The 20,822-nt window shown below is 53.2% G+C and overlaps 2 protein-coding genes across 3 annotated transcripts; one reads left to right on the top strand and one right to left on the bottom strand.

Moving 5' to 3' along the window:
• The first annotated feature begins 547 nt into the window (after positions 1 to 547).
• Positions 548 to 5,456, top strand: LOC143824641 (uncharacterized). Of its 2 annotated transcripts, none has more exons than XM_077312103.1 (5): positions 548 to 705; positions 1,265 to 1,401; positions 1,853 to 2,717; positions 3,786 to 3,959; positions 4,550 to 5,456. In XM_077312103.1, the coding sequence occupies exons 1-5, from the start codon at positions 656 to 658 to the stop codon at positions 4,713 to 4,715; spliced, it is 1,392 nt and encodes a 463-aa protein (XP_077168218.1). In that variant the 5' UTR covers positions 548 to 655; the 3' UTR covers positions 4,716 to 5,456. The 2 variants fall into 2 exon arrangements, with proteins under 2 accessions (XP_077168218.1, XP_077168216.1); XM_077312101.1 differs by having other exon boundaries at positions 584 to 722.
• Positions 5,457 to 6,002: 546 nt separating this feature from the next.
• VWA1 (von Willebrand factor A domain containing 1) lies at positions 6,003 to 20,588 on the bottom strand. Its single transcript, XM_077311911.1, has 6 exons — positions 20,347 to 20,588; positions 13,205 to 13,768; positions 9,221 to 9,499; positions 8,598 to 8,870; positions 8,027 to 8,296; positions 6,003 to 7,095 (listed from the first exon to the last, which is right to left on the bottom strand). Exons 1-6 carry the CDS (start codon positions 20,420 to 20,422, stop codon positions 7,055 to 7,057), a joined length of 1,503 nt encoding a protein of 500 aa, XP_077168026.1. The 5' UTR covers positions 20,423 to 20,588; the 3' UTR covers positions 6,003 to 7,054.
• Positions 20,589 to 20,822: the final 234 nt, after the last annotated feature.

The raw sequence follows: 20,822 nt of genomic DNA, 5'->3' as shown, positions 1-20,822 counted from the left end.
CCTGTTAGATTCGGGTGGCCGGATGTGTTGGTGTGCAGCAGCAGAACAAAGTCCGAGTCCAGGGGCAGCTTGAAGACCAGCAGAGTTTTATGCAAGGTACAATGTAATAATAATATACAATAAACAAACAAATAAGCTATCCTGTGCATGCGTGTTTCTTCCTTATCTGAAGAAGTGTGTCTGTACACAGAAGCTAAATAAAGTTTTGTGGGCCTTCAAGGTGCCCCTGGACTCGAACTTTGTTCTGCAGTGAAAATTTTTTCCCTACATGCAAGCCTGGAGCGTTCCGATAGTAGCTTTAAAAAAAAAACCCAAATTCCTCCGTTCAATTTGTCACCGGAAGTTTGTTCTGTACATTTCCTCCGGCCTCTATGTTAAAGCAAAAGACAGGGCTTTCATATCACGTGGCCCTCCTCCTTTCCTTTTGATTGGTTCTCGCGTTGGCCGGCTCTTGCGAGAACGAGTTCCGATTGGGGGATATAGAAAGTAAGGCGGGGAAGAAGGGAAAACGGAAAGGCGGCGGAGTACGGCGAGCGCGGAGGGTCAATTTTCGTCAGCGAGGAGACCGCGGGGAGGCGGTCCTTCTCCTTAGCGACGGGCGTGTTGATGGCGTTGCTAGGGAGGATGCAGGGGACGCTGCGGGACAGCCCTGCGGATGGAGGCGGCGGCAGCCCTGCTGGTGCGGGGCCGCGGTGCCGCCGGCAGGTGTGGGGCGACTGCTGGTGGGGAGTGGGCTTGCGAAGTGGGAGCTGGGGGAGGCAGGGTGGGCTGGAGAGAATTTGGTGGGGCTGGAGCCTTGGGAGAGTTCAGGCTTGACTGGATCTCAAACCCACTTACAAGTCTACCAGTTCTGACCCGCAGTCACTGTTGAAAGACTGCTTTTTATTGCATGGTTTATGACAGGGGTAGTCAAACTGCGGCCCTCCAGATGTCCATGGACTACAAATCCCAGGAGCCCCTGCCAGCGAATGCTGGCAGGGGCTCATGGGAATTGTAGTCCATGGACATCTGGAGTGCCGCAGTTTGACTACCCCTGGTTTATGATATGGATTCTGCTCATTCTCTTGCATTTCTACCCCAGGAGAGCGAACAGGGTGTATACTGTTTTAAGTTGCGTCATTTTTAATTTTGGGAATGTTCCTCAATTCTGAGCGAGAAAGGCACGCGATGCCTCAAGTGCGGAAATAAATTCCAGTTCGAGGAGTAAAAGGCGTCCTGCAGTGAAAAAAACTCGCATACAAACATTTGGTTCTTTCTTTTGCAGGGAGAAACCAAAGGAGTTTCTGAGCAGCAGCCAAAGAACTGGTGCGACACCTAACCTGAGTTTCTCCAGCTTCGGAAAGAGTCACACTTTTCACAATGGCATCTTGGGTAGATCATTGCTAGATCAGGGAGAAACTGGTAAGAGACATGGGTTGCCAGCTCTGGGTTGGGAAATACCTGGAGATTTGGGGCGGGTGGCGCCTGGGAAGCTTCATTTGAGCTAGGTTTGAAATCCGAGATTTCAAAATGTTCCCGTGGGCCCTGCAGGAAATCTGAGCCAATCTTTTAGACCACCTTCCCATCGTGGTACTCTGTGTGAGACAAAAAACGAGGTGCAAGGAACCTAGCCAAAACTAGTTGCATGCCAATTTCTAGTTAACATCTCTTTAATTTTAATTTAATTTGACATTGCTGTATGTCTGGCATAAAAACCTACAATTAAAACCCTGCAGGGAGATATTCTGGGCATAAAATGATGTGATGTTATATTGACCACCTGGGGGACACAAGAGATGTGGAGCAGAAGAAAAGGACAGGTAGCGAAAATGAGAATGTGCAAATGCTTTAGCTTGCCCCTTCTTAAATGCAGGTCATCCACCTCACCGCTCCCCAGAGAGACCGACCATTGATGAATTGGAAGAGAGCTTGAGGAAGCTTAAGGTCCAAGTGGACAGCTTAGCCTCCAGTCTAAGTTTCCACTCTGGTGAAGAGGACGCTTTCGAACAGGAACTGCCTAGTGACTCAAGTTCTTTTAGTTCCCGGTGGCCAGAGAGCAATGTGGAATTTACCACTGGAGGGACACCAAAGCCACCCATAGAATCAGAATGGCTCTTGAAGCCAAAACCTCTCCTCAGATCCTTAGGTGAACCTTCAGCCCTGACCCACCTGAGCCTTCCAACTTTTACCTTGTCCTCAGCCGACCGAGTGGCAGGAACGCTGGCAGGCGAGATTGGCACTCGGAACTCCGTGGATCTCGCCTTTCCGTTGAAGCTGGGGGCTCCTCATGTGATTGGCGTCAAGTCCCTGTTGCCCCCTAAGATCCCTGTCAGGTCTCGCTCCCCAGAACGAGTACCACTGCCCACCAACCGTGGCCGTTCGCTGAGCCTCGGGCGTTCCGACGCCATCCGCTCACAGTCCTATTCCCCGGCTTCCAAACGCTCCTGCTCTCTCCGGTCTCGATCTCAGTCCCCGAGGCCCGTCTGGAGACCTAATTCGGCCAAGGCGGATGCCTGCGCTCAGCCTCCGCCACAGCTTGGGAAACCCAGAGGCAGCAGGAAGAAGAACGGATGCAGTCGACAGTCGCGATGGAGGTTGTACAGGCCTGGAAGTTTGGCTGCCAGACCTGATGCTGCCAGTCAGGTGACTGGAGGGGGAGTGCTGAAGGATGCTTGGAGTCCATACGGTTTGCCTTCTGCTGACATATCCTCACCTACAGCCCAGGAGCTTAATCAAAGGTAACAGGACGTTTTCCAGGGGTGGCCAAATCATAGCTCTCCAGATGTCCGTGGACTACATTTCCCATAAGCCCTTGCCAGCTGGCAGGGGCTTATGGGAAATGTAGTCTGACACCTGGAGAGCCACAGTCTGGCCACCCCTGGCTGGTCATATCCCTTTCTCAAAACAGCTCTGCTGGCTCAGCCCAAAAGAACACCTAGCATCCTGTTTCAAACTGCAGCCAGCTCAACCATGTATTACTACCCTGTTCCATATGTAATGTCATCAGGTGCAATTTAATTCAGCTAATACTAGACAGACACCTTTTCCTTTCTGGGATCCCATTGAGGCCCGCATCTGAGCTACCTAATATGGCTCCTGCATTCTTCCCGGTTTCTAAGAGAGGCTGCCCGTGGAGAAAGACATTTCCTTCTGGCTCAGCAGATTCCAAATTGCACAAAATGACTCTTAGTAAACTCCGTCTTGAAAGGGACGTTTTAAAATCCAATCTCGGGCTTTTTAGCAGCAGATTCTCCTTCCCCTTCAGCTAGCTTCAAAATGAGTGGCTGGCGAAAAATCAATTTCCTAGTTATCTCGCTGAACAAGAATCCCTTGGGGGATTTCTTCAAGTTCCCTGTGTTCTGCCGCCTCCTTTCTTTCCTTGCCTCCTGCTTTCTGCTTCCTTCCCTCTCTTTGTCTGCACTGTCTCTCTGCAGATTTGCCGTGCTGCAACTAATGGTGTAACGACAGAAATAAGAGCCCGAACCGATTGGGAAAAGGGTCCATCTAGCCTGGCATCTTCTTTCCCACACCTGCCAACCCCAATGGTTTTCATAAGCCGCTTGGGTACTCTTGCGGGTAGTGAAAAGCGGGGTATAAAAACCAGCTCTTCTCTCAGTTCCCAAGGGACTGGTCACAATAGAATTGACCCCCCTACACACACTTTCCTGCAGATGCCCTCACTCCTTGCAGCTCCCTGGCCTTGCAGCCCTTCAGAAGCTCTTCACTGCTTCTAGCTATCAGGCCCTTGACTGTCACGAGGCCTGCCTTGGAGGGATGCACAAAACGCCTTCTTGCCCCCTGCCCAGGTTCCTGCGGACTCTCGCAGAAGGCTTCACAGGTCGTGCCCTGATCGGTATGTCCCCCTACCGGAATGAGCTGGCACACCTGCAGCTGGAGGGCCTGCGGCTGGAAGAGGCCTGGCTACTGGAACTGAAGAGGCAGCAGGAGCTGGAACGAACTCGGGGCCCTAAGCCCAAGTGGTGAGTCTCAGTGCAAGGATATAGGTTGAGGAAGGCGCCGTTGGCCTGCCCAACAATGCCACCATAGCGGGCCTCTGGGGATGGCCCACCTAATCTAGCACTCTGTGTCACAGAGTAGCTCAAAACCCAGGTCCCATCAGGAGGTCCTCCAGTGGGGCCAGAACTCTAGAAGCCCTCCCATTGGTGCCCCCCAAGCACCAAGAGTAAAGAGCATCACCACCCCGGACATAAGGATGTAAAAGAAGCCATGTTGGATCATGCCAATGGCATGTCCACTGCATCACTCTGTCTCACACAATGGCCCAAACCCAGGTGTCATCAGGAGGTCCACCAACAGGGCCAGAACTCCAGAAGCCCTCCCACTGTTTCTCCCCAAGGCCCAAGAATGCAGAGTTTCCCTGCTCCAGACATCTGAGAACATGACTTGCCTTTAGACTAACTCCCCATCTCCCCAGGCTTGTGGCCCGTTTTCCCGCCTTGGGATATACCTGATCCCCCAAAGGGTCTTCCCAAACCGCTCCTGCGCCCGAGGAGCCCGCATATTTCAATCTCTGACAGTGCCAATGAAGCCTTTTCTCTCCCTGCTTCAGGTACGAGATCAAAAGCTCTCAGTTCCATTACGAAGCCCGCAAGAACAACCAGCTCTTGAGGAGCGGCCCCGATGGGGGATCGATCTGCAGGTATCAGCAGGAGCTGGCCACCGCCTCCAAGGCATCCCCACAGCGGCCCAGGTCTGCCTCCCCAGAGAGCAGCTGAAACAGGATTCAAACCAGGGACTTTGGGAACCTGCCGGAGAGGGGGGGGGGGAGGAGACAGCAGGGTCCGGTGTGCTTCAAAGCGTGGAAGAAAAGGATGGCCGAAAAGTTCTTCCCAATGGCCTGACCCAGATGCAGCCGAATGTAAACCTGTGCCGGGGTGAACGTGCAGACGATTCGTAGCGTGCTTCCGAACGGCTTGTTGATGTTTCCCTCTGGTTTGGGGCAGCTGAGCTCTGTCCCTCTGGGAGCTGGCTGATGCCTCGGAAGGATCTCATGGCCCAGCCTCCTTGGACTGCACCATTCTAGACTGCAAGGGGGCGACTGCACAGCAGAATACTCCCCCCTGGTTATAACCTCCCCGCTTGGAAAAAGGTAAAACAGAAACAGATAAGCTTTGGACGCTGCATCTTGAGCAGGGCCGTGCCACTTTGAGCTGCAGGGGTGGAGCTGATAGACAGAACCCCCCCACCCCCGTTCCTTATTCAAAGGACTCTCCTCCGACAAAAAAGGAGTATGTTAGTGGCAAGGTTCTAAGCTGCCCCTTTCCCCTGAGCAACTAGCTTTCTCCGTGCATACTCAGCATGCGAGGAGATGCATTCTTAACATCAGGACAGCCTGGCAAAATTCGGATGTGGTTAACTCATAAACCAGAGAAGCCACTGCAATCGGTGTGTGTGTGTGTGTGGGGGGGGTTTGTGGTGTGGGAAACGATCTCCCCTCCTCCCAAAGATGACCGAAAGGAATAAATTGTCTTTGACATTTCCAGCTTGGTGTTGCTTCATTTTCCCCTTCCCTGTCTCTGAAATCAGAACAGCAGGCTTCTTGCAGAAGGCCCTGCAGGTGGCTGCACATGCGCATCCTTGGGGCTTCCCTGAGCAGTAGGGCCTTCTCTCTCGAAAGCTGCAGTGAACAAGTTGGTCCCCTCTTCAACATGTCTACCTTTTACGTAGTTAAGTACGGCTAGCCCATCACCCCACCCATACCCACCTCTCTAAGCAGGGATTCCAGCCCCTGAACCAGCCCACTCACCCCTGAACACGTTCCAACTATATCTTTCTTGAACTGCGGCGCTCAGAACTGGACACAGCATTCCAAATGAGGTATAACCCATTTGGAGCAGAGTGGCATTAGAACTTCCCTCCCTCCAGCTTCTATACGCCTTGCAATGCAGCCTAATATCGCCTTCGCCTTCTTAGCTGCCGTATCACGCTGCTGGCTCATCTCCAACTTCCTGTCCTACCAGCACTCCTAAATTCCATTCACGTGTACTACTATCAAGCCCATCTTATATTTATTCATCACATTTTTTATTACCCGAATGTAATACTTTACATTTCTCCCTTTTGAAATTCATGTTGTTGACTCTGGCCCAATTTCCCAATCTCTTCAGTTATCCTTGAATAGTAGTCTTTTCCTCTGAGCGTCATCTGCAAATCTGGCCAATGTGCCCTCGATCGATTCAGGATCCCAGAAGTCCACAGGATCCCACTGGAAGACTTCCGCCCACCCCCTCAACCCCGGTTGTCTCCCTTCCCGGCAAGCCCTGGGCCAAACTTCTTTCCCCCTGCTCGGAAAGGAAGCGTCTGGCCAGGTCAAAGGATCTTTGTTCTCCTGTTTAATTCACTGCCTTCCGGAGGATGTGTTACAACAGAGGGAAAAGCAACCGTTATGAAAGTGGGCCCAAAACTTACACGGCAAAGTTGAGAAAGATCCGGGAGGGAGTTTCCAGTTTACGAGAAATGACCAGGAAGGTCCATCAGCAGAGACTATGTTCTCAAGCTGCATTTTTCCTCTTAAAAAAAAAAGACACAACAAGCTGCTATTTTAGTCCTTCCCTCTGTAGCTGGCCTGGTCCCCGAGGATTCGGATTTCTTTGCCTTGTGCCTTTGAGAACCGCCCCTCCCGCTGAACCACAGCACGACCCAGTTCAGGATTATGCAACCCGGGGAAACACTCTCTTGTTTGGAATCAAAGCTTGAAAAGAGCCTGGCTATTAAACCCCCCGTCACCCCTTGTCCTTCCTTCTTTCCTCGGCTAAAACGGAAACACGGACACAAATAAATAGAGTACGTTTTAGGTAACAGGAATCCCCAGTCTTTGACCCGCAAGGAAGAGATCGGTAGCCCAACAGCCGGATGGGGCGGGTGGAATCCATCCTCTAAGCAGAGCTGGTTTTTGTCCCTATCTCAAGCAGAGCTTTGGGAACTGAGGGCCAGTGCAGGGGGGGCAGCGGGTAAGGGGGAGACAAATCCCCTTCTGGCATGAGATCCCCACTTCTTCCTTCCCGTCCCGTCTTCTCCTTCTGCTCCACAGAGGCGCTTCTCAGTCCAGCTGGGTTCAGGCCCTCGGCCGATGTCGATAGCTTCTCACCTGCGAGGCTGGAGGCGGGATCAAGGGGGAGGGGGTCAGTTTCACCGCCTGGCTCGGAATCCGCAACCCCCTTCCACATAGCAAACGGGTAGAGATCACATGGACCTTAGTCTCCTTCTATGTTCATTTTTGCATTTGTCCCGACATTCTGGGGTCCCTGACCTTTGGAATGTCGACACAAGATGGCGGGCGTGAAGACAAAATGGCCACTGCAGGAGGCGGAGCCGACCCCAGGACGTCAAGGAGAGAGGCAGTGCGCACCTGTAAACATACCTTGGCAGGCACCAGGAGGGAATTATGGTGAAGGGAATTATGGTGCCCATGGGGCAGCACCTTGGGGACCCCTGCCCGAGTTACTGTGCTTGGGGTTGCAGCCCATGAGCTGTCCTGGATCCAGCAGGCTACTTCTTATTCCACTAGAGGGAGCACCATCATTAAACTGTACTATATACTATATTAAACTATTCCATTCCAGTTCATTTCACAAGGGAGGGGAGGCTGGACTGTGGCTCTCCAGCTGTCCAAAGACTACAGTTCCTATGAGGCCCTGCCAAAGCTGGCTTTTCCTCTTGGAAAATGCAAAATCTACTGTGCATAAATACAGAGAGATGACCGGGAAACCCAGCAGGGGCAGTAAAGGGGACAGCAAGCCAGCTGAGCAAGGTTCAGCAACCTTTCCCAGTTTCAAATTGCTCCCTTCTTTAATTGGCTTATTGAAATTTTCCTGTTTTTTAAGCACTTTCTGTCTCCCAGATACTAGAGACAGGCAGGCTTCGATCTCTCCTCTTTCCTCTAAAGGACGTTCTTTTCTCAAAAAAAATCTGTTTTATTCTTAAGCAGCACGTGCTCAGCAAGCAACTCCAGGGGAGCGGATTCTACTCATGCCCCTTTGCAGGAGAGAGAAACTCCCACCGCCACAACCCCATGCCTCCAACTCACCCGGCTGCGTGTGCACCATGCGGCACACGCCTTTCCCCGGCAGGTTCTTGTACACCGGCTTGACACACACTTTGTTGGTGCTGCCCGCAGTCAGGTTGGACAGCAGGACACTGTGGATCTGGGGCGAGACGCTGAGGAGGTTCGAGGGGCCCGCCTGCCGCCGGCACCTCACCCGGTAGCCGAGAACGTCGCCGTCGGCAGGGTCCCAAGAGGCCTTCAGGGTGTTGGGGCCGAGGTCCTCGAAGCGGAGGTGCTTCACCTTGGAGTTTTCTGCTCGACAAAGCAGGGGAAAGAATGAGCCTATCTTCAGAAGAACCACTCTTTGGCCACCCTCTACCCTCCATGCATTATTTCATAAACCTCCTTAATATGTCATCCCCCCCCCTTGTTGTCTCTTTTCCAAATGGAAAAGCCCCTGACTCTGGCCTTTCCTCCTAGGCCTTTCCTTTTATTGCCCTCATCCCTTAGCGACCCTCCTCTTCCAAAAGTGCCTCTGCCCCTTTTAAAAGCAACTAATTGCCAACTGGCCCTCTGAGCATGTCCAAAGCGCACCCCTGCGGCCATCGCTCACCTTCCTGAGTGCAGGCTTTGGCTGAAAGAGCTCTCTCTTTCCCGGACTTATAGATAGCGGAGACTGTCACCAGGTAGGTGGTGTTGGATGCCAAGTTCTCCAGCACGGTGCTGTTTTGACTCCCGTCCACCACCGCCAGCTTGACCGTGTTGGCAGGCAGAGGTCCGTACAAGACTTGATAGGAGGCCACGCTCTCTGGGGTGGGCGACCAGCTGACCCGGACGCTGTGGGGTTTGGATTCCGAGATGAGGACCCGGGCTGGGCTGATGACCTCTGCAGGGAAGAAGAGATTTAGCATATCTGTGGAAAGGAGTTTGGAAAAAAACCTAACTTTTCTACAGGATATATGGGGAGAGAACTGAAATCCATGCAATTTTATATTTTTTTAAATTGGCCTATCCTGCTTTTCTCCCCAGCTGCGACTGGAAGCAATTTAGAACACCCTTTTCCTCTCCTTCGTTTCCCTGCAAGAAAGGCCCTGTGAAGCAGGCCAAGCCGAAACAGGACTCATGAGCTTCCTTGGCATAAACGGGGATTCAAAACCAGGTTGGCCAGGGGCCCAGTCCCCCACCAGATACCAGATCCACTTTGCCCCACGCAGGGATTTCTTCGCTGGCACTTACCTTCCAAAGTGGTGACTCTAGTCGTCTGGGGCGGGATGTACCTCTCGTTGGATTCGGGGACGAGGGCCACCTCATAGGTGGTTTGGGGCACGAGGCCGCCCACCAGGACTGTCGTGTGGTCGCCCGTCAGCTGCCTGGTCACTTTCCGCCGGGGGTCTCCAGTAGGGGCGTGCTGCAGCACGTAATAGCCAGTCTCACGGGTGAGAAGCGTGGGCCAGATGAGACGGAAGCCGTGCGAGGAGATGTCCGTGGCACGCAAGCGCTTTGCTTGAATGACCCCTGGAGGGGAAGACACAAAGGGAGACATTTTTTCAAATCTTGCTTCCTCCTCTTTGGGGAGTTTGATTTTGCACCTTTCCTGCGACTTTAACCCAGCCTTTTTCAACCTACTGACCCTGGAAGAGCCCCTGAAATAGTTTTCCCGACTTTGAGGAGCCCTGGAAGTGATGTCACCTGGCCACGCCCCCTGCCACGCCCCCAGAAGTGACATCACAACCCACGCTCTTAGCCCTCCTTTTGCTCCCCCCGTGCTTTTACTACTGCTATAGCGGCTCTCCCTCATGTAGGCTGGAAAGAAGAGAAGGAGATGAGAAGACAGCTTGGACACCCCCCTGCCATAGCATGCCACTTCAGAGATTCCACAGACCCCCTGGTTGGGGATCCTTGCTTTAACTGATCATATAACCAGGGAGACAGTATCGGGCAAGTGTTAGAGCCCCAGGTATTTCCCAACCAAGATCTGGCAACCCCGTATTATTTGGCACTGCTTAATTCCACTTTTTAATTACTCTTTGGGTGAAGAGGTAAGGGACATGGGTGGTCAGCAGATGGCAGCAGAGGGCCACATCTGAAAGGATGCTTTTGGCCATGGCCAAATTACACTTGGGTGTCCCTTTAGCCAGTGCCAAGGCCCCAATCCATTTCAAGGGTCCCTGTAGCTGCTTTTGGGAACTAGCAGCACCACTCGATGCAAAATCGGTTTGTTGTCCGTGTATACGATCGTTCTGTAAATGGCTATTTGAGGCTTTGGGCCTTTCTGGTCTGTAATGCCTCTGAGCATGCACAGAGTAGCTCTCTTTCATGGTCACGGCCAAGCCACACACTGTGAGGAACTAAACCCGTTTCCTTTCCAAGCTCTCCCCTCTCCACAAGGGGCAACCTTGGGCCAGTTACAGTTCTTTAAGAGCTCTTTCATCCTCACCACCCTCACAGGGGGTCTGTTGTAGGGAGAGGAAGGGAAGGCGACCGTGAGCTGCATTTTGAGTGGCTTCTAATCTGGCGCATCAGGTTTGATTCCCCACTCCTCCACATGCAGCCAGCGGGATGACCTTGGATGAGTCACAATGCATTAGAGCTGTTCCCACAGGGCAGTTCTCTCAGAGCTTTCTCGGGGTATCTTTCAGGAAGAGGACGGGAAAGGCGGTTTTAAAAGCTGTTTTGACACTCCTTCGGGTAGTGAAAAGAGGAGTACCAAACCCCACTCTTCTTCTGCTTTCGTCTCCACCTTGACGGCCTGACGCACGTAGGGAGCCGTTGCACGCAGAGGGAAAAAGAGGAGGATCCTGGCGGTTGGGCTTCCCTGAGGCGTCGGAACCGCCAGCCCCACCTGCACACCGCACCCCATTCCCTCCTGCTGCCGTCATGGTTGGCAGAGACCCCACAACACGTTCCTGCCAGCCGGCTTGGCTCCCCAGCCCTGGCACGAGTCCCTCTGCACCTGGAGGAAAAAAATCGGCGGAGTGATTACGAGCAAGAATCCCCTTCCACCAACTATAGAGTCAGTCCAGCTATTCCCCGAAAGGGTATCTTGATCTGGGAAAACCCATGCCTCTCTCCATGCGCAGGAAAGAGCTGGCAGCTGCTGCCTCAGTTTCTCCTTGGGGCTGTGCGAGGAAGGGAGGAAGGCTTTAACCCAGGGATAGTCAAACTGCGGCCCTCCAGATGCCCATGGACTACAATTCCCATGAGCCCCTGCCAGCGAATGCACCTGGAGTGGAATGCACCTGGAGTGAATGACACCTGGAGGGCCGCAGTTTGACTTACCCCTGTTTGAGTCACCCCCATCAGCTTTTTCAAGAGAAAGAAGGGACCCGTTTTTAAAGGACTTTTGCTTCCCCCTCCCCCTTTAAAACCTTAACCACAGAGAAAGGCGGCCTTATCTTGAATTGCCCCCAGGCGAATTGAGGCTGTCATGTCTTTCGCTGCCCCAGGATGAATTCAGCTTTTGCCCTTTCCATCTCACCCATTCCTGGCAGAGCAACGTTTAACAATGGCGCATTCAGGGACACACAAGCGAGTGGGATTCTGTTTGGTTTTTTTTCATGCGGTCACTTGGTTACTTCCTCTCCTTTGGACGCGGGTGGGGGGGGTGGGGGTGCGCCAGAGCCCCAGGTTGCCCCCCCTGGCTTCCCACACGGACACACTAACAAGCTTCGAAAGTACAAGCGGTGAGCCTCTAATTTCGGCTGAGGTCGGGAGGCCAAAACCACCCCGAGACGGCAGCCTGGGAACATGCCCAAAGGTTGCACTATGATATCACGCACCAGTCGATCAAAGCTGGTCTTTGTCAAACGGACAAGCCGGGATTGTTTCGGAGCAGGCCCCTCCTCCCTTTCGGTCCTCTGCGTATGCCAGCCGACTCTTGGCTAGACCAACTGGGCTTGAAAGTCCAGCAGACCAGCTGGGGGCCAAAATGCCCCCAAGGCGGCTTCCTTAGACTATAAACAAAGCAGAGTGTGGAGCAATTGTAAAAAAAAAAAAACCTAACCAAATTTTAAAAATAAGCGGCATGTTTTATCAAGTGCCGATCTGCTTGGTTCTATGCTTTAAAAGCTTGGCTGGAGGACGGAATGGACCTGGACCACTCAACCCAAGCGGTGGAGTAAATTACAGAATCTAAAATGAATTCCTCAATCCACCCTAGCCTGGCACCAACAGCTTAACTTGGCCACACCTGCTTGCTAGGGGGAAGATCCCAGCGACATCTCACCTCCCTTCAGCCAGCTTGGTTAAGAGGGACGGCTTGATTTCCCACTCCTTCACATGCAACCAGCTGGGTGGCCTTGGGCCGGTCACAGTTCTGCTAGAGCTGTTCTCCCAGAGCAGTTCTGTCAGAGCTCTCTCAGCCCCATCTACCTCTCGGGGTGTCTGTTGTGGGGAGAGGAAGGGGAGGCGATTGTGAGCTGCTTTGAGACGCCAGGTAGAGCTGAGCAGGGTATAAAATCCATCTCTTCTTCTTGTTCTTCTTTGTGGTCATGTGGCGTGAGTATGAGAGGGGTGGGTGGGTGGGTGGGTGGGAATGGAGAACGTACCTGTTACATTAGGCCTCTCTTTGCTGCTTCCCTTCCGGAAATACACCCCCCCAAAGAGCCTAAATTTAAAGCCATGGGCTTTCTAAGGGATGGAACACCTCCGTTCCGTTCCCGCCTCTTCTCTCTATCCTAGAATAGTTTAGACTTTGCCTGTTCGGAAAAAGACCCGCTGTAGGGGGGGGGACCAAATTCTTTAAACTCCATAGATTGGGGGGGGGCAAACTGTGGTTCTCCAGATGCCCATGGACTACAATTGTACCACAGGTTGGCCACCGCTGCCATAGATCAATCCATAGGGATGAATGGATTCCTCCCCCCCCAGTCCCATCCCTTTATCGGTCAGAAATTCTGTTCAGGGAGGAGAAAGCAGATGCTGAGAAACTTTTATCTTCCTCCCATCAGAGGAGAACTGCCCTGTGCAAGCGAACACTTGAGAAGAGAGGTCATTCCTGAAAGTCGGGAGGGGAGAAGGGCGGCCAAGAGGTGGGTGGAAAAGCCTCCCTGTTCCATAGTAACAATTGCGAATTGCCAAACTCTTAGCGGATCCGTCTCTCCAGCTGCCGGGGAATAAAGGAGCAAAGAGGAGGGGCGTCGGGCATAAGGGACAATCCAGCAAAGAGAAACTCAAGGCAACGGAAGACGACCATCTCCCATTCTCCGCGCATCAGGTTACCTGCAATGGAGTCCCTCAACTCCTTGATGATGATCGACAGGTCATCCACGTCCACAAAATGGAGGTGCTTCTCCGGCGGCTGGCTGGCCGCGGCCGACAGCTCCAAGTAGTTTCCCCGGCCCGTGCTGACAATGAAAACGGTCACGCCCAAGTCCTTGAGGAGCTGCATGGGCCGGGAGACATCGTCCGTGGAGAAGCCGTCGGTGACCCACACCAGGACCTTGGGCACGTCAGGCCGGGCGCCGGCATCTCCCGTGAAGAGCTTCTCCCTGGCAAACGCAAGGGCCTTCCCCGTGTTGGTGTCACCCATCACCTGCTGGACGCCCCGGATGGCGTGCTGGACCGCCCCGCTCGACAGGTAGCGGTCAAAGGGGAACTCCATGGTGGGGACGGTGCTGATGTGGACCACGCTGGTCTGGACGTCATGGGGGCCAAAGGTGAAGGGCCGGAGGAGGTCGGCGATGAACTCCTTGACCCGGGAGAACTCATAGTAGGAGACGCTGCCGGAGCTGTCCAACAGGAAGAGGAGGTCCCCTTCTACATCCGGGATGGAGGGGTGAGGACCTGGGAAAGGCAAAAGCAGGGATTAACACATGCCCCGCATTGCTGTGGCTGGTGACCTCGATAGCCCAGGCAAGCTTGCGTCTGTCAGATTTTGGAAGCTAAGCGGGACCAACCCTGGCTAGTATTTGGACAGGAACACCGTCATGAAAACACAGAAGCCTTACACAGTTTCCTGGTTAAGGTGGAACTGCCATTGAAACAAATGACAAAGGTGGTCTGACACCGACGGTAACGAGAGAAAGAAATTTTACGCGCAAAAATAGCAGCGCACCTTACATGTTAGGGACCTTTAACATATTGTGCCCAAAGTTGCTTCCGAAAAAGCTTAACTTGCTACAGCTCCAAGCCCAGGAAAGAGAGAGAAGAAGAGAAGTCCCATATTAGATGAAACACAGAGGTCTAGCAAGGGGCAAAGAGGGGCAATATTTAATTAATGAGAGGGTGGGGCCAGTTCCAGGTGTCCCCATGAGAGGGTGGGGCCAGTTCCAGGTGTCCCCCAGTGAGAGAGTGCTCTTAAACCGTTCCCAGATCCTCCTGCATTCAGCGTTACAATATCCACCGGCTACTCCAGTTGTTCTGCAATCTGTTGCAAGCTGCCCCCAGAGGGAGTTTATCTGCAGGGGAGGAAGGTGAAAATCTGGAAAGACAGTACGCTCCCTAATGGTCTTGTTGGCTGGCTGCCAGGGTGAAAGGGGGTGGGGAACAGGGAAATGCATGTTCGGAAACCTCTGATGTCAGTCCAGAATTGTCCCCGAGCCTCACCCCATTCACACTGCCAAAGGATCCTTACATTTTGCTGCATGTGAAATCCGTTCCTTTGGCAGTCACCGTGTCCTTCATTCATGTAACAACCAAAAGGGTCATAGGTCTTGAGCTAGTCATGCGCTAGAGCATCATGAGCCTGTCACTCATACCAAACAGACCTTGGCAGCTGCCAGCACTGAAATGGCCGAGATTGCACAATGCACGACACCTTTGTGTTTACATGAGCGTTACTGGGGCTGTGTGCTGAACCGTGGCCCAGAGGGAGACCATCTGCTTGGCATGCAGGAGGTCCCAAGTTCAATCCCTGGCATCTCCAGTTGTAAAAGAAAGAGGAGGAGGAGGAGGAGGAGATTGGAAAGAATCAGAGAACTGTTGCTGGTCAGAGTGGACAATGACCAAGAAGCTGGCTCACCAGAAGGCAGCCTCATTTAGAAAGGTGTAAAGCATCCGCTTGGTATGCAGGAAGTCCCAAGTTCGATCCCAAGCACTACAGCTTCAAATCACAGAGCAGGAGGTGATCTGGTAGATCTCTCTCCGAAACTCCAAAGAGCTGCTGCCAGTTGGAGCAGACAATACCCAGCTTGATAGATCAAGGGTCCAATTCACTGCAACCCCAGAAAGGCCGAAATCAGGACGGGAAGGCAGATCCTGAAGGACTCTGGCTCCAGGCCATCTTCCCCATGCGCTTTCTGGGCATGGCATTCAGCACTGGGCACCCGTAGCAGAAAGATCTAAATGAGGGGATTTTTCTGGCAAGGCTTACAAAACCAGAAGGGGGGTGGGCTTCTTCTTCTCCAGCCAGAGTCCATCAAGGGCCAAGTGCCTTTGAAAGCCACAATAGAGACAAAAAGCTAAAATAAGCCGGAGGAAAGGGGAGGGGGGGTCCCAGAACAGAGAGGATGACGAGGGAGAAGAAATATTTCGCTTCTCCTAGTCACCTTCCTGCTCCTTTGAACGGCGCAATCAGAACCGGAACGCTATTGTGTCGGCTGCAGCTGAAGACGTTTTTCTCGGAATTGTCCAGGGAAAGGTGTTTCCTCTCTGGGGGGATAACGGGCCGGAGAGGTTTACTCAAAGGAGTTTTGAATGCGGGGCGGGGTGTGTGTCTGTGAATGCCGGTTGCCAAATTTGGGTTGGGAAATTCCGGGAGATTCAGGGAGGGTGGGATTTGGAGAAGGAAGGGACCTTGGTGGGAGCTCACCTTCCAAGGTGGCCGTTTCAAAGCGGCAATCAGGTGTTCTTCTGGGGAATCTCCTGTTCCCACCTGGAGGCTGGCAATGGCATGCCTACTCTCTACTTGGATAGGGACTGGGGAGAAAGCGTCGGCCATTGGGAAGTAGCCAAGGCAAGGAATTATTATAATTACAGTTGCATTTATTTTCCATCCTATCTCATAAGACTCAGGGTGGATGGCTGTTCTGCAGCTGGCTGGACCCCTTTGCTTTTTTTTTGGGCGACGGGGGGGGGGTGTTTCCTGAGGCTGCATCCCCATCTCTAACATCTCTGCCCATTGCCTGCTTGAGAGCCAGCATGGCGGTAGTCTCTAATCTGGAGAACCAGGTTTGCTTCCCCACTCCTCCTCTACGTGCAGCCGACTGGGTGACCTTGGGCCAGTCCCAGTTCTTCCAGGGCTCTCTCAGCCCCACCCACCTCACAGGATGTCTGTTGTGGGGGAAGGCGAGGAAGGGAAAGTGGTGGTAGGCCACCTTTGGGACTCCTTTGAACCCTCCCGCTTTCTCACAGCAAGAGAGGGAACCGCAAAACAACACGGCTTGCCTTAACTGCATGCCACAGTCCACCAGAAAGCCACAGGCCTGGTCCAGAGTAAGCACCTGGAATGCAGCCGTCTTCTCCCACCCTCACCCCACTCCACCCTCGTCCTGAAACTACAGACCCGGGAAGCCCAGAAATGCATTAGAAGCTGTCGAGGGCTTCCTGGTATGTTCTCTTGCAACACAGTGCCCCGGGGCTACAAACGTCCTCTCTGCAAATAGCCTCAATCACCCTCAGTTTGTGCTCCTTGCATGATGGGACCAGCTTACAGAGATGGGAGGAGGAAAGCTAGGAGGCGGAGATGGACAGAGAAGGCGGCAGGGTCTCTGTTGATTGCTCTCTGCGGTTGAGTCAAGGATGCGCCAAATTCTGACAGATTTATTTCCTTCACTGTGTCTTCTCCCCCCCCCCCCCCGGAATAGAACCCAAACCTCGCTTGTAGCGATCAGGGCTGTGGCGATTGTAAGCCGCTTTGAGGTTCCTTTGGGTAGTAAAAAGCGGGGTATAAAACCGATTTTTCTTCTTCCTCGGCTCCTGCATGTCCTCTGCTCTGCTGCCAACAGGAACCTTTCCCTGCCCTCCTCCAAGTGACAACCTTTCAGATACTTCGAGAGAGCCATCCTGTCCCTTCTCCACCTTATCTTCTCCAGGCTGAACGTTCCCAAGCCCCTCAACCTTTCCTCACAGGGCTTGGTCCCCAGGGCCTGGATCATCCTCTTCTGCATCCTCCCAATTTTGTCCACATCCTTTTAAAGTAAGGCCTCCAGGATCAAGAGAGCATCTTTCTCCTCTGGCCTCTGGCCTCTGGCCTGAGCCTGTGACTTCCCTCCTTAGCAGGGCTGAGGGTTCTCTGAGTGGCAGAAGATGCCCCACCTGTTGACTTAACCTCTCTCCTGGCTGGCTTCTTGAGTCATCGAAGATGGGAGAGATACAGGACCTACCGCAGAGTCCCGTTAACCACCTCCGCCAATCCGATCTGCCTCTGCCCACAGTAATTTGGCACAAGCACCAGTGGGAAAAGCTCAGGGCAAAGTCCATCGCTGGCTTGGAGCTTGGACAGCATGTCCAACGCCAGCGTGTGTTAGTTTGCATGGAGCAGAGCCGTTCCTTCCTCACCAGATCCCACCACCACCACCACGAGCGGAGGGAGAACGTTGCCCAGCCGATGTTGTACCCTCTGATGCCGCACTGAGGAAGACGCCCCGGGGGGGGGGGGGGAGGGGATTTATAAGCGGCTGTCGGCTCAAGATGGAAAATTGCACCCGAGCCCCACCTTCTAAGCACACATGCCAGCTTCTCATTGCTGAAGACGCCCTGCTGAGCGCTGAGTAGACACTGCAATGGCTTGTCCCGGGCTGGAATTTAAAGGCATTTCATCTTTGAAGACATGCTGGGGGAAATGACCCACAAAAGCCGGCCTGAGCTCCACATCCACACTCACTGTGCCTATAGGTATGTGCCTTGCATATGTCTTCTCTTTAATGCACATAGCTATAGGCACAGTGGAGCTCAGGACGGCTTTTGTGGGTCATTTCCCCCAGCATATCTTCAGGACCTCCAGAAATATTTAATTTCTGGAGGTCCTGGGGAAGGGAACTGACCCCTAAAGAGGGTCAGATTAGGATTGGGGTGATTTACAAATCCCCAGCTAACCTGTAAATTCACTGAGTGACTGTGGGCTAGTTGTGCAGTTTTCGCCAGCCTACCTTGCAGGGGTGTTCTGTGGATAAAATGTCCGTGAGGATAAGAGTGTAAGCTGCTTGGAGAAAGGTGGTGTATGAATCGGGTAAATAAACAACTCACTATTTTGGCAAGATATTTTTAACGTCCGAAAATAGGGATGGCGATGGAGGATTCTGGGAGAAAGCTAGGACAATCCCAGGCAAACAGTAGGGACCAATGGACTTTCTGGGTCACTGAATCAGAACCAGCCTGAGAAACAGAGTGGTGTAATGGTTAGAGCAGGGGTGATCAAACTGGCTCTCCAGATATCCATGGACTACAATTACCATGAGCCATGGTAACTGTAGTCCATGGACATCTGGAAAGCCACAGTTTGGCCACTCCTGGGTTGGCCTGGAGAGGCCTGAATTAGAATCCCTTGCTTGGACCATGACGCTCTCTCCGTCTGCTTGCCTACTTAGACCAGGCGGTAGTGTGGCGTAGTTTTTACTGACTGATAGGATCTGGGAGACCCAGGTTCGAATCCTCACTCTTCCATGCAAGCACACTGGGTGACACACTTTCTGACTGACCGACCCCACAGGGTTGTTGTGAGGACAAAACGGAGGAAAAGAAAGCGATGAAACCTGGAGAACTGGGTTTGAAACCCCACAAGCAGCCATCTGGGTGACCTTGGGCTAGTCCTAGTTCTCTCAGAGCTGGCAATCAGTTCTCTCAGAGCTCTCTCAGTCCTGCGTGCCTCACAGGGTGCCTGTGGCGGGGAGAAGAGGAGAAAGGTGTTCGGGCGATGAAAAGCGGGTTATTAACAAACCAGCTCTTCTTTTTCTTCCAAGTCAGAAGATTTACTTTCTCCTCCACCTTTAGCCGAATAATCTTGGCCTAATTAAGGAATGTCTGGCAACAGGCGATTCCCGCTTTGTCAGAAGCTTGGATGCTCTCCTGTCATCCAGCGCTACAGTTCTGGCTCGCAATAAAACCGCCTGCTTCCTGTGCGCATTCAAAGGGGCAGCGCTCTCGGCCTCTCTGTTGGCAAAGCCGGCCCGGGCAGGAGCCAGCTGGCCTGCCTTCTTGGAGTAGCTTTTTTACAGTTTGAGCCCTCACCATTCCGCCCTGCCAGAATCTCAGCTCAGCTTTTCCAGAGGGCCCTGAAAACAGAAGCCGCCACGGGGCTTGTTGATGAACCCAGCGCCTCCTTGGAGGATGCAGCAAAACAGCAGCTTCGAGGGAGATTCCAGCATGGAGATTCAGAGGGATCCCCAAGATGGAGAGTGGTACATGGCATTCGTCAGCTACCAATGTGGGGAAGGCCGTCTGTCCAGAGAGACCGTGTGGGGTAGTGGCAGCTAGGATCTGGAAGACTCAGATTTAAATTGCTCTCGGCCTCACCTACCTCGCAGGGTTGTTGTGAAGATACGTTAGAAGAGAGGACAGAAGATACTTTGAAAATGAGCTGTTTTTTTGCACCCTGCTTTTTACTACCCAAAGGAGTCTCCAAGCGGCTTACAATTGCCTTCTCTTCCTCTCCCCACAACAGACATTTTGGGAAGTAGGTGCGGAGAGAGCTCTGAGAGAACTGTGACTGGCCCAAGGTCACCCTGGTGGATGCATGTGGAGGAGGAGTGGGGAATCAAAACCGGTTCTCCAGAACAGAGGCCGCCAATCTTAACCGCAACACCAAACAGGCTCTCTTTGGGTCCCCACTGGGGACAAAGATGGCATCATCAAAATGAATAAAACAAATAAATTTTAGACGGAAGATTAATCTAGTTCACAGAGGATAGGCACACCGAGCCTCCAAATTCAAGGGCAGTATACCACTCTGTAAGACTCTTGTCTTATGTAGAAAAATGGAACCTGCCTATCCAGAGGCAGCCTGCTGCTAAGAATGCAGCCCTGTGCAGAGAACTGGAATAAACAGAACCTCCATGTTAAGGGGCAGTCTGCCTCTCCCCGTATACGGCTAACAATTCCATATAGAAACAGGCACAAAAGCAAGCGACCGTTCTTGGCAGGCACGCAAGAAGGCGTCCTGCCTTTGCGATTCTCGGACAGCAACAGACACAACTTCCCCAACTGGCTGTCCAAAGCCGCTGCCTCAGAAGGCGCCCCCGGAGCGCCTCGCTTGAGGCTCTCAGCTCAAGGCAGAGTGCTCCGATCAAGCGCCTCATCTCCTGCCCGAGAATCTCCCTTTCCCCTCCCTGACCAGCTGAAGCCCCTTCGCTCAACTCCCCTTCACTTTGGGACCTCCCCTGCCCCTTCCGCTGATGTTTCCTTCGAGGGGAGGCAAACAGACGCCAACAACACCCAGGAAAAGGGGAAGGGGGCAGAGAGACACCAGGAGGGTCTCAGCCACTCACCTCTGTGCGGGATCGTCTGTCCCCGGAGACCCTGAAGCGCCAGCAGCAGCAGCAGCACCAGGATCCGGGCATACATAGCAATGCCTTGCGCCTCGCCGGCTACCTTAAACCCCAAACCTTGACGCGGGCGGAAGCGAGCACGGGCATATTCGAGCGCTTGCGTCGGAGAGTGTGAAGCCGCTGCTTTTATGCCACACTCGCCTTCAGCAGAGACACCCCCACCCGTCCTGCTCAGGAATATCCCCCCCCCTCCTGCTCAGTTGCGAAATCTCCAAGTCAGTTCCCCCCACCCCTCTCTCTTTTCTCCCCTTCCCTTGTATTCCTCCCCCCCAGTCGTAAATCCTTTCTGACAGGGGAGGCAGAGCGAAAGCCACCCCTCCTTCCCTCTCCGGCGGCACTGCAGTGCCGTCTGGAGGAAAAGTTGGACTCTGGCTGGAGAGAGGACGGAGAGGCTGCCTTGGAGTGGCTGGACGCGC

The sequence above is a fragment of the Paroedura picta genome, chromosome 15, assembly GCF_049243985.1.
Source record: "Paroedura picta isolate Pp20150507F chromosome 15, Ppicta_v3.0, whole genome shotgun sequence".
NCBI lineage: Eukaryota > Metazoa > Chordata > Lepidosauria > Squamata > Gekkonidae > Paroedura > Paroedura picta.
The sequence above is the reverse complement of the archived record's forward strand: the minus strand, read 5'-3'. Positions and strand labels throughout refer to the sequence as shown.

Bases quoted from the DNA above. Each gene is read 5' to 3' on its own strand.
- LOC143824641 (XM_077312101.1), top strand. From the start codon at position 607: ATGGCGTTGCTAGGGAGGATGCAGGGGACGCTGCGGGACAGCCCTGCG. The intron at 723-1,264 runs GTGGGGAGTGGG...TTTCTTTTGCAG, and splicing joins CAGGTGTGGGGCGACTGCTG to GGAGAAACCAAAGGAGTTTC. The intron at 3,960-4,549 runs GTGAGTCTCAGT...TCCCTGCTTCAG, and splicing joins CGGGGCCCTAAGCCCAAGTG to GTACGAGATCAAAAGCTCTC.
- VWA1 (XM_077311911.1), bottom strand. From the start codon at position 20,422: ATGTATGCCCGGATCCTGGTGCTGCTGCTGCTGCTGGCGCTTCAGGGT. The intron at 13,769-20,346 runs GTGAGTGGCTGA...TGCCTTTCCCAG, and splicing joins ACAGACGATCCCGCACAGAG to GTCCTCACCCCTCCATCCCG. The intron at 7,096-8,026 runs GTGAGTTGGAGG...TCCCGCCTCCAG, and splicing joins CATGGTGCACACGCAGCCGG to CCTCGCAGGTGAGAAGCTAT.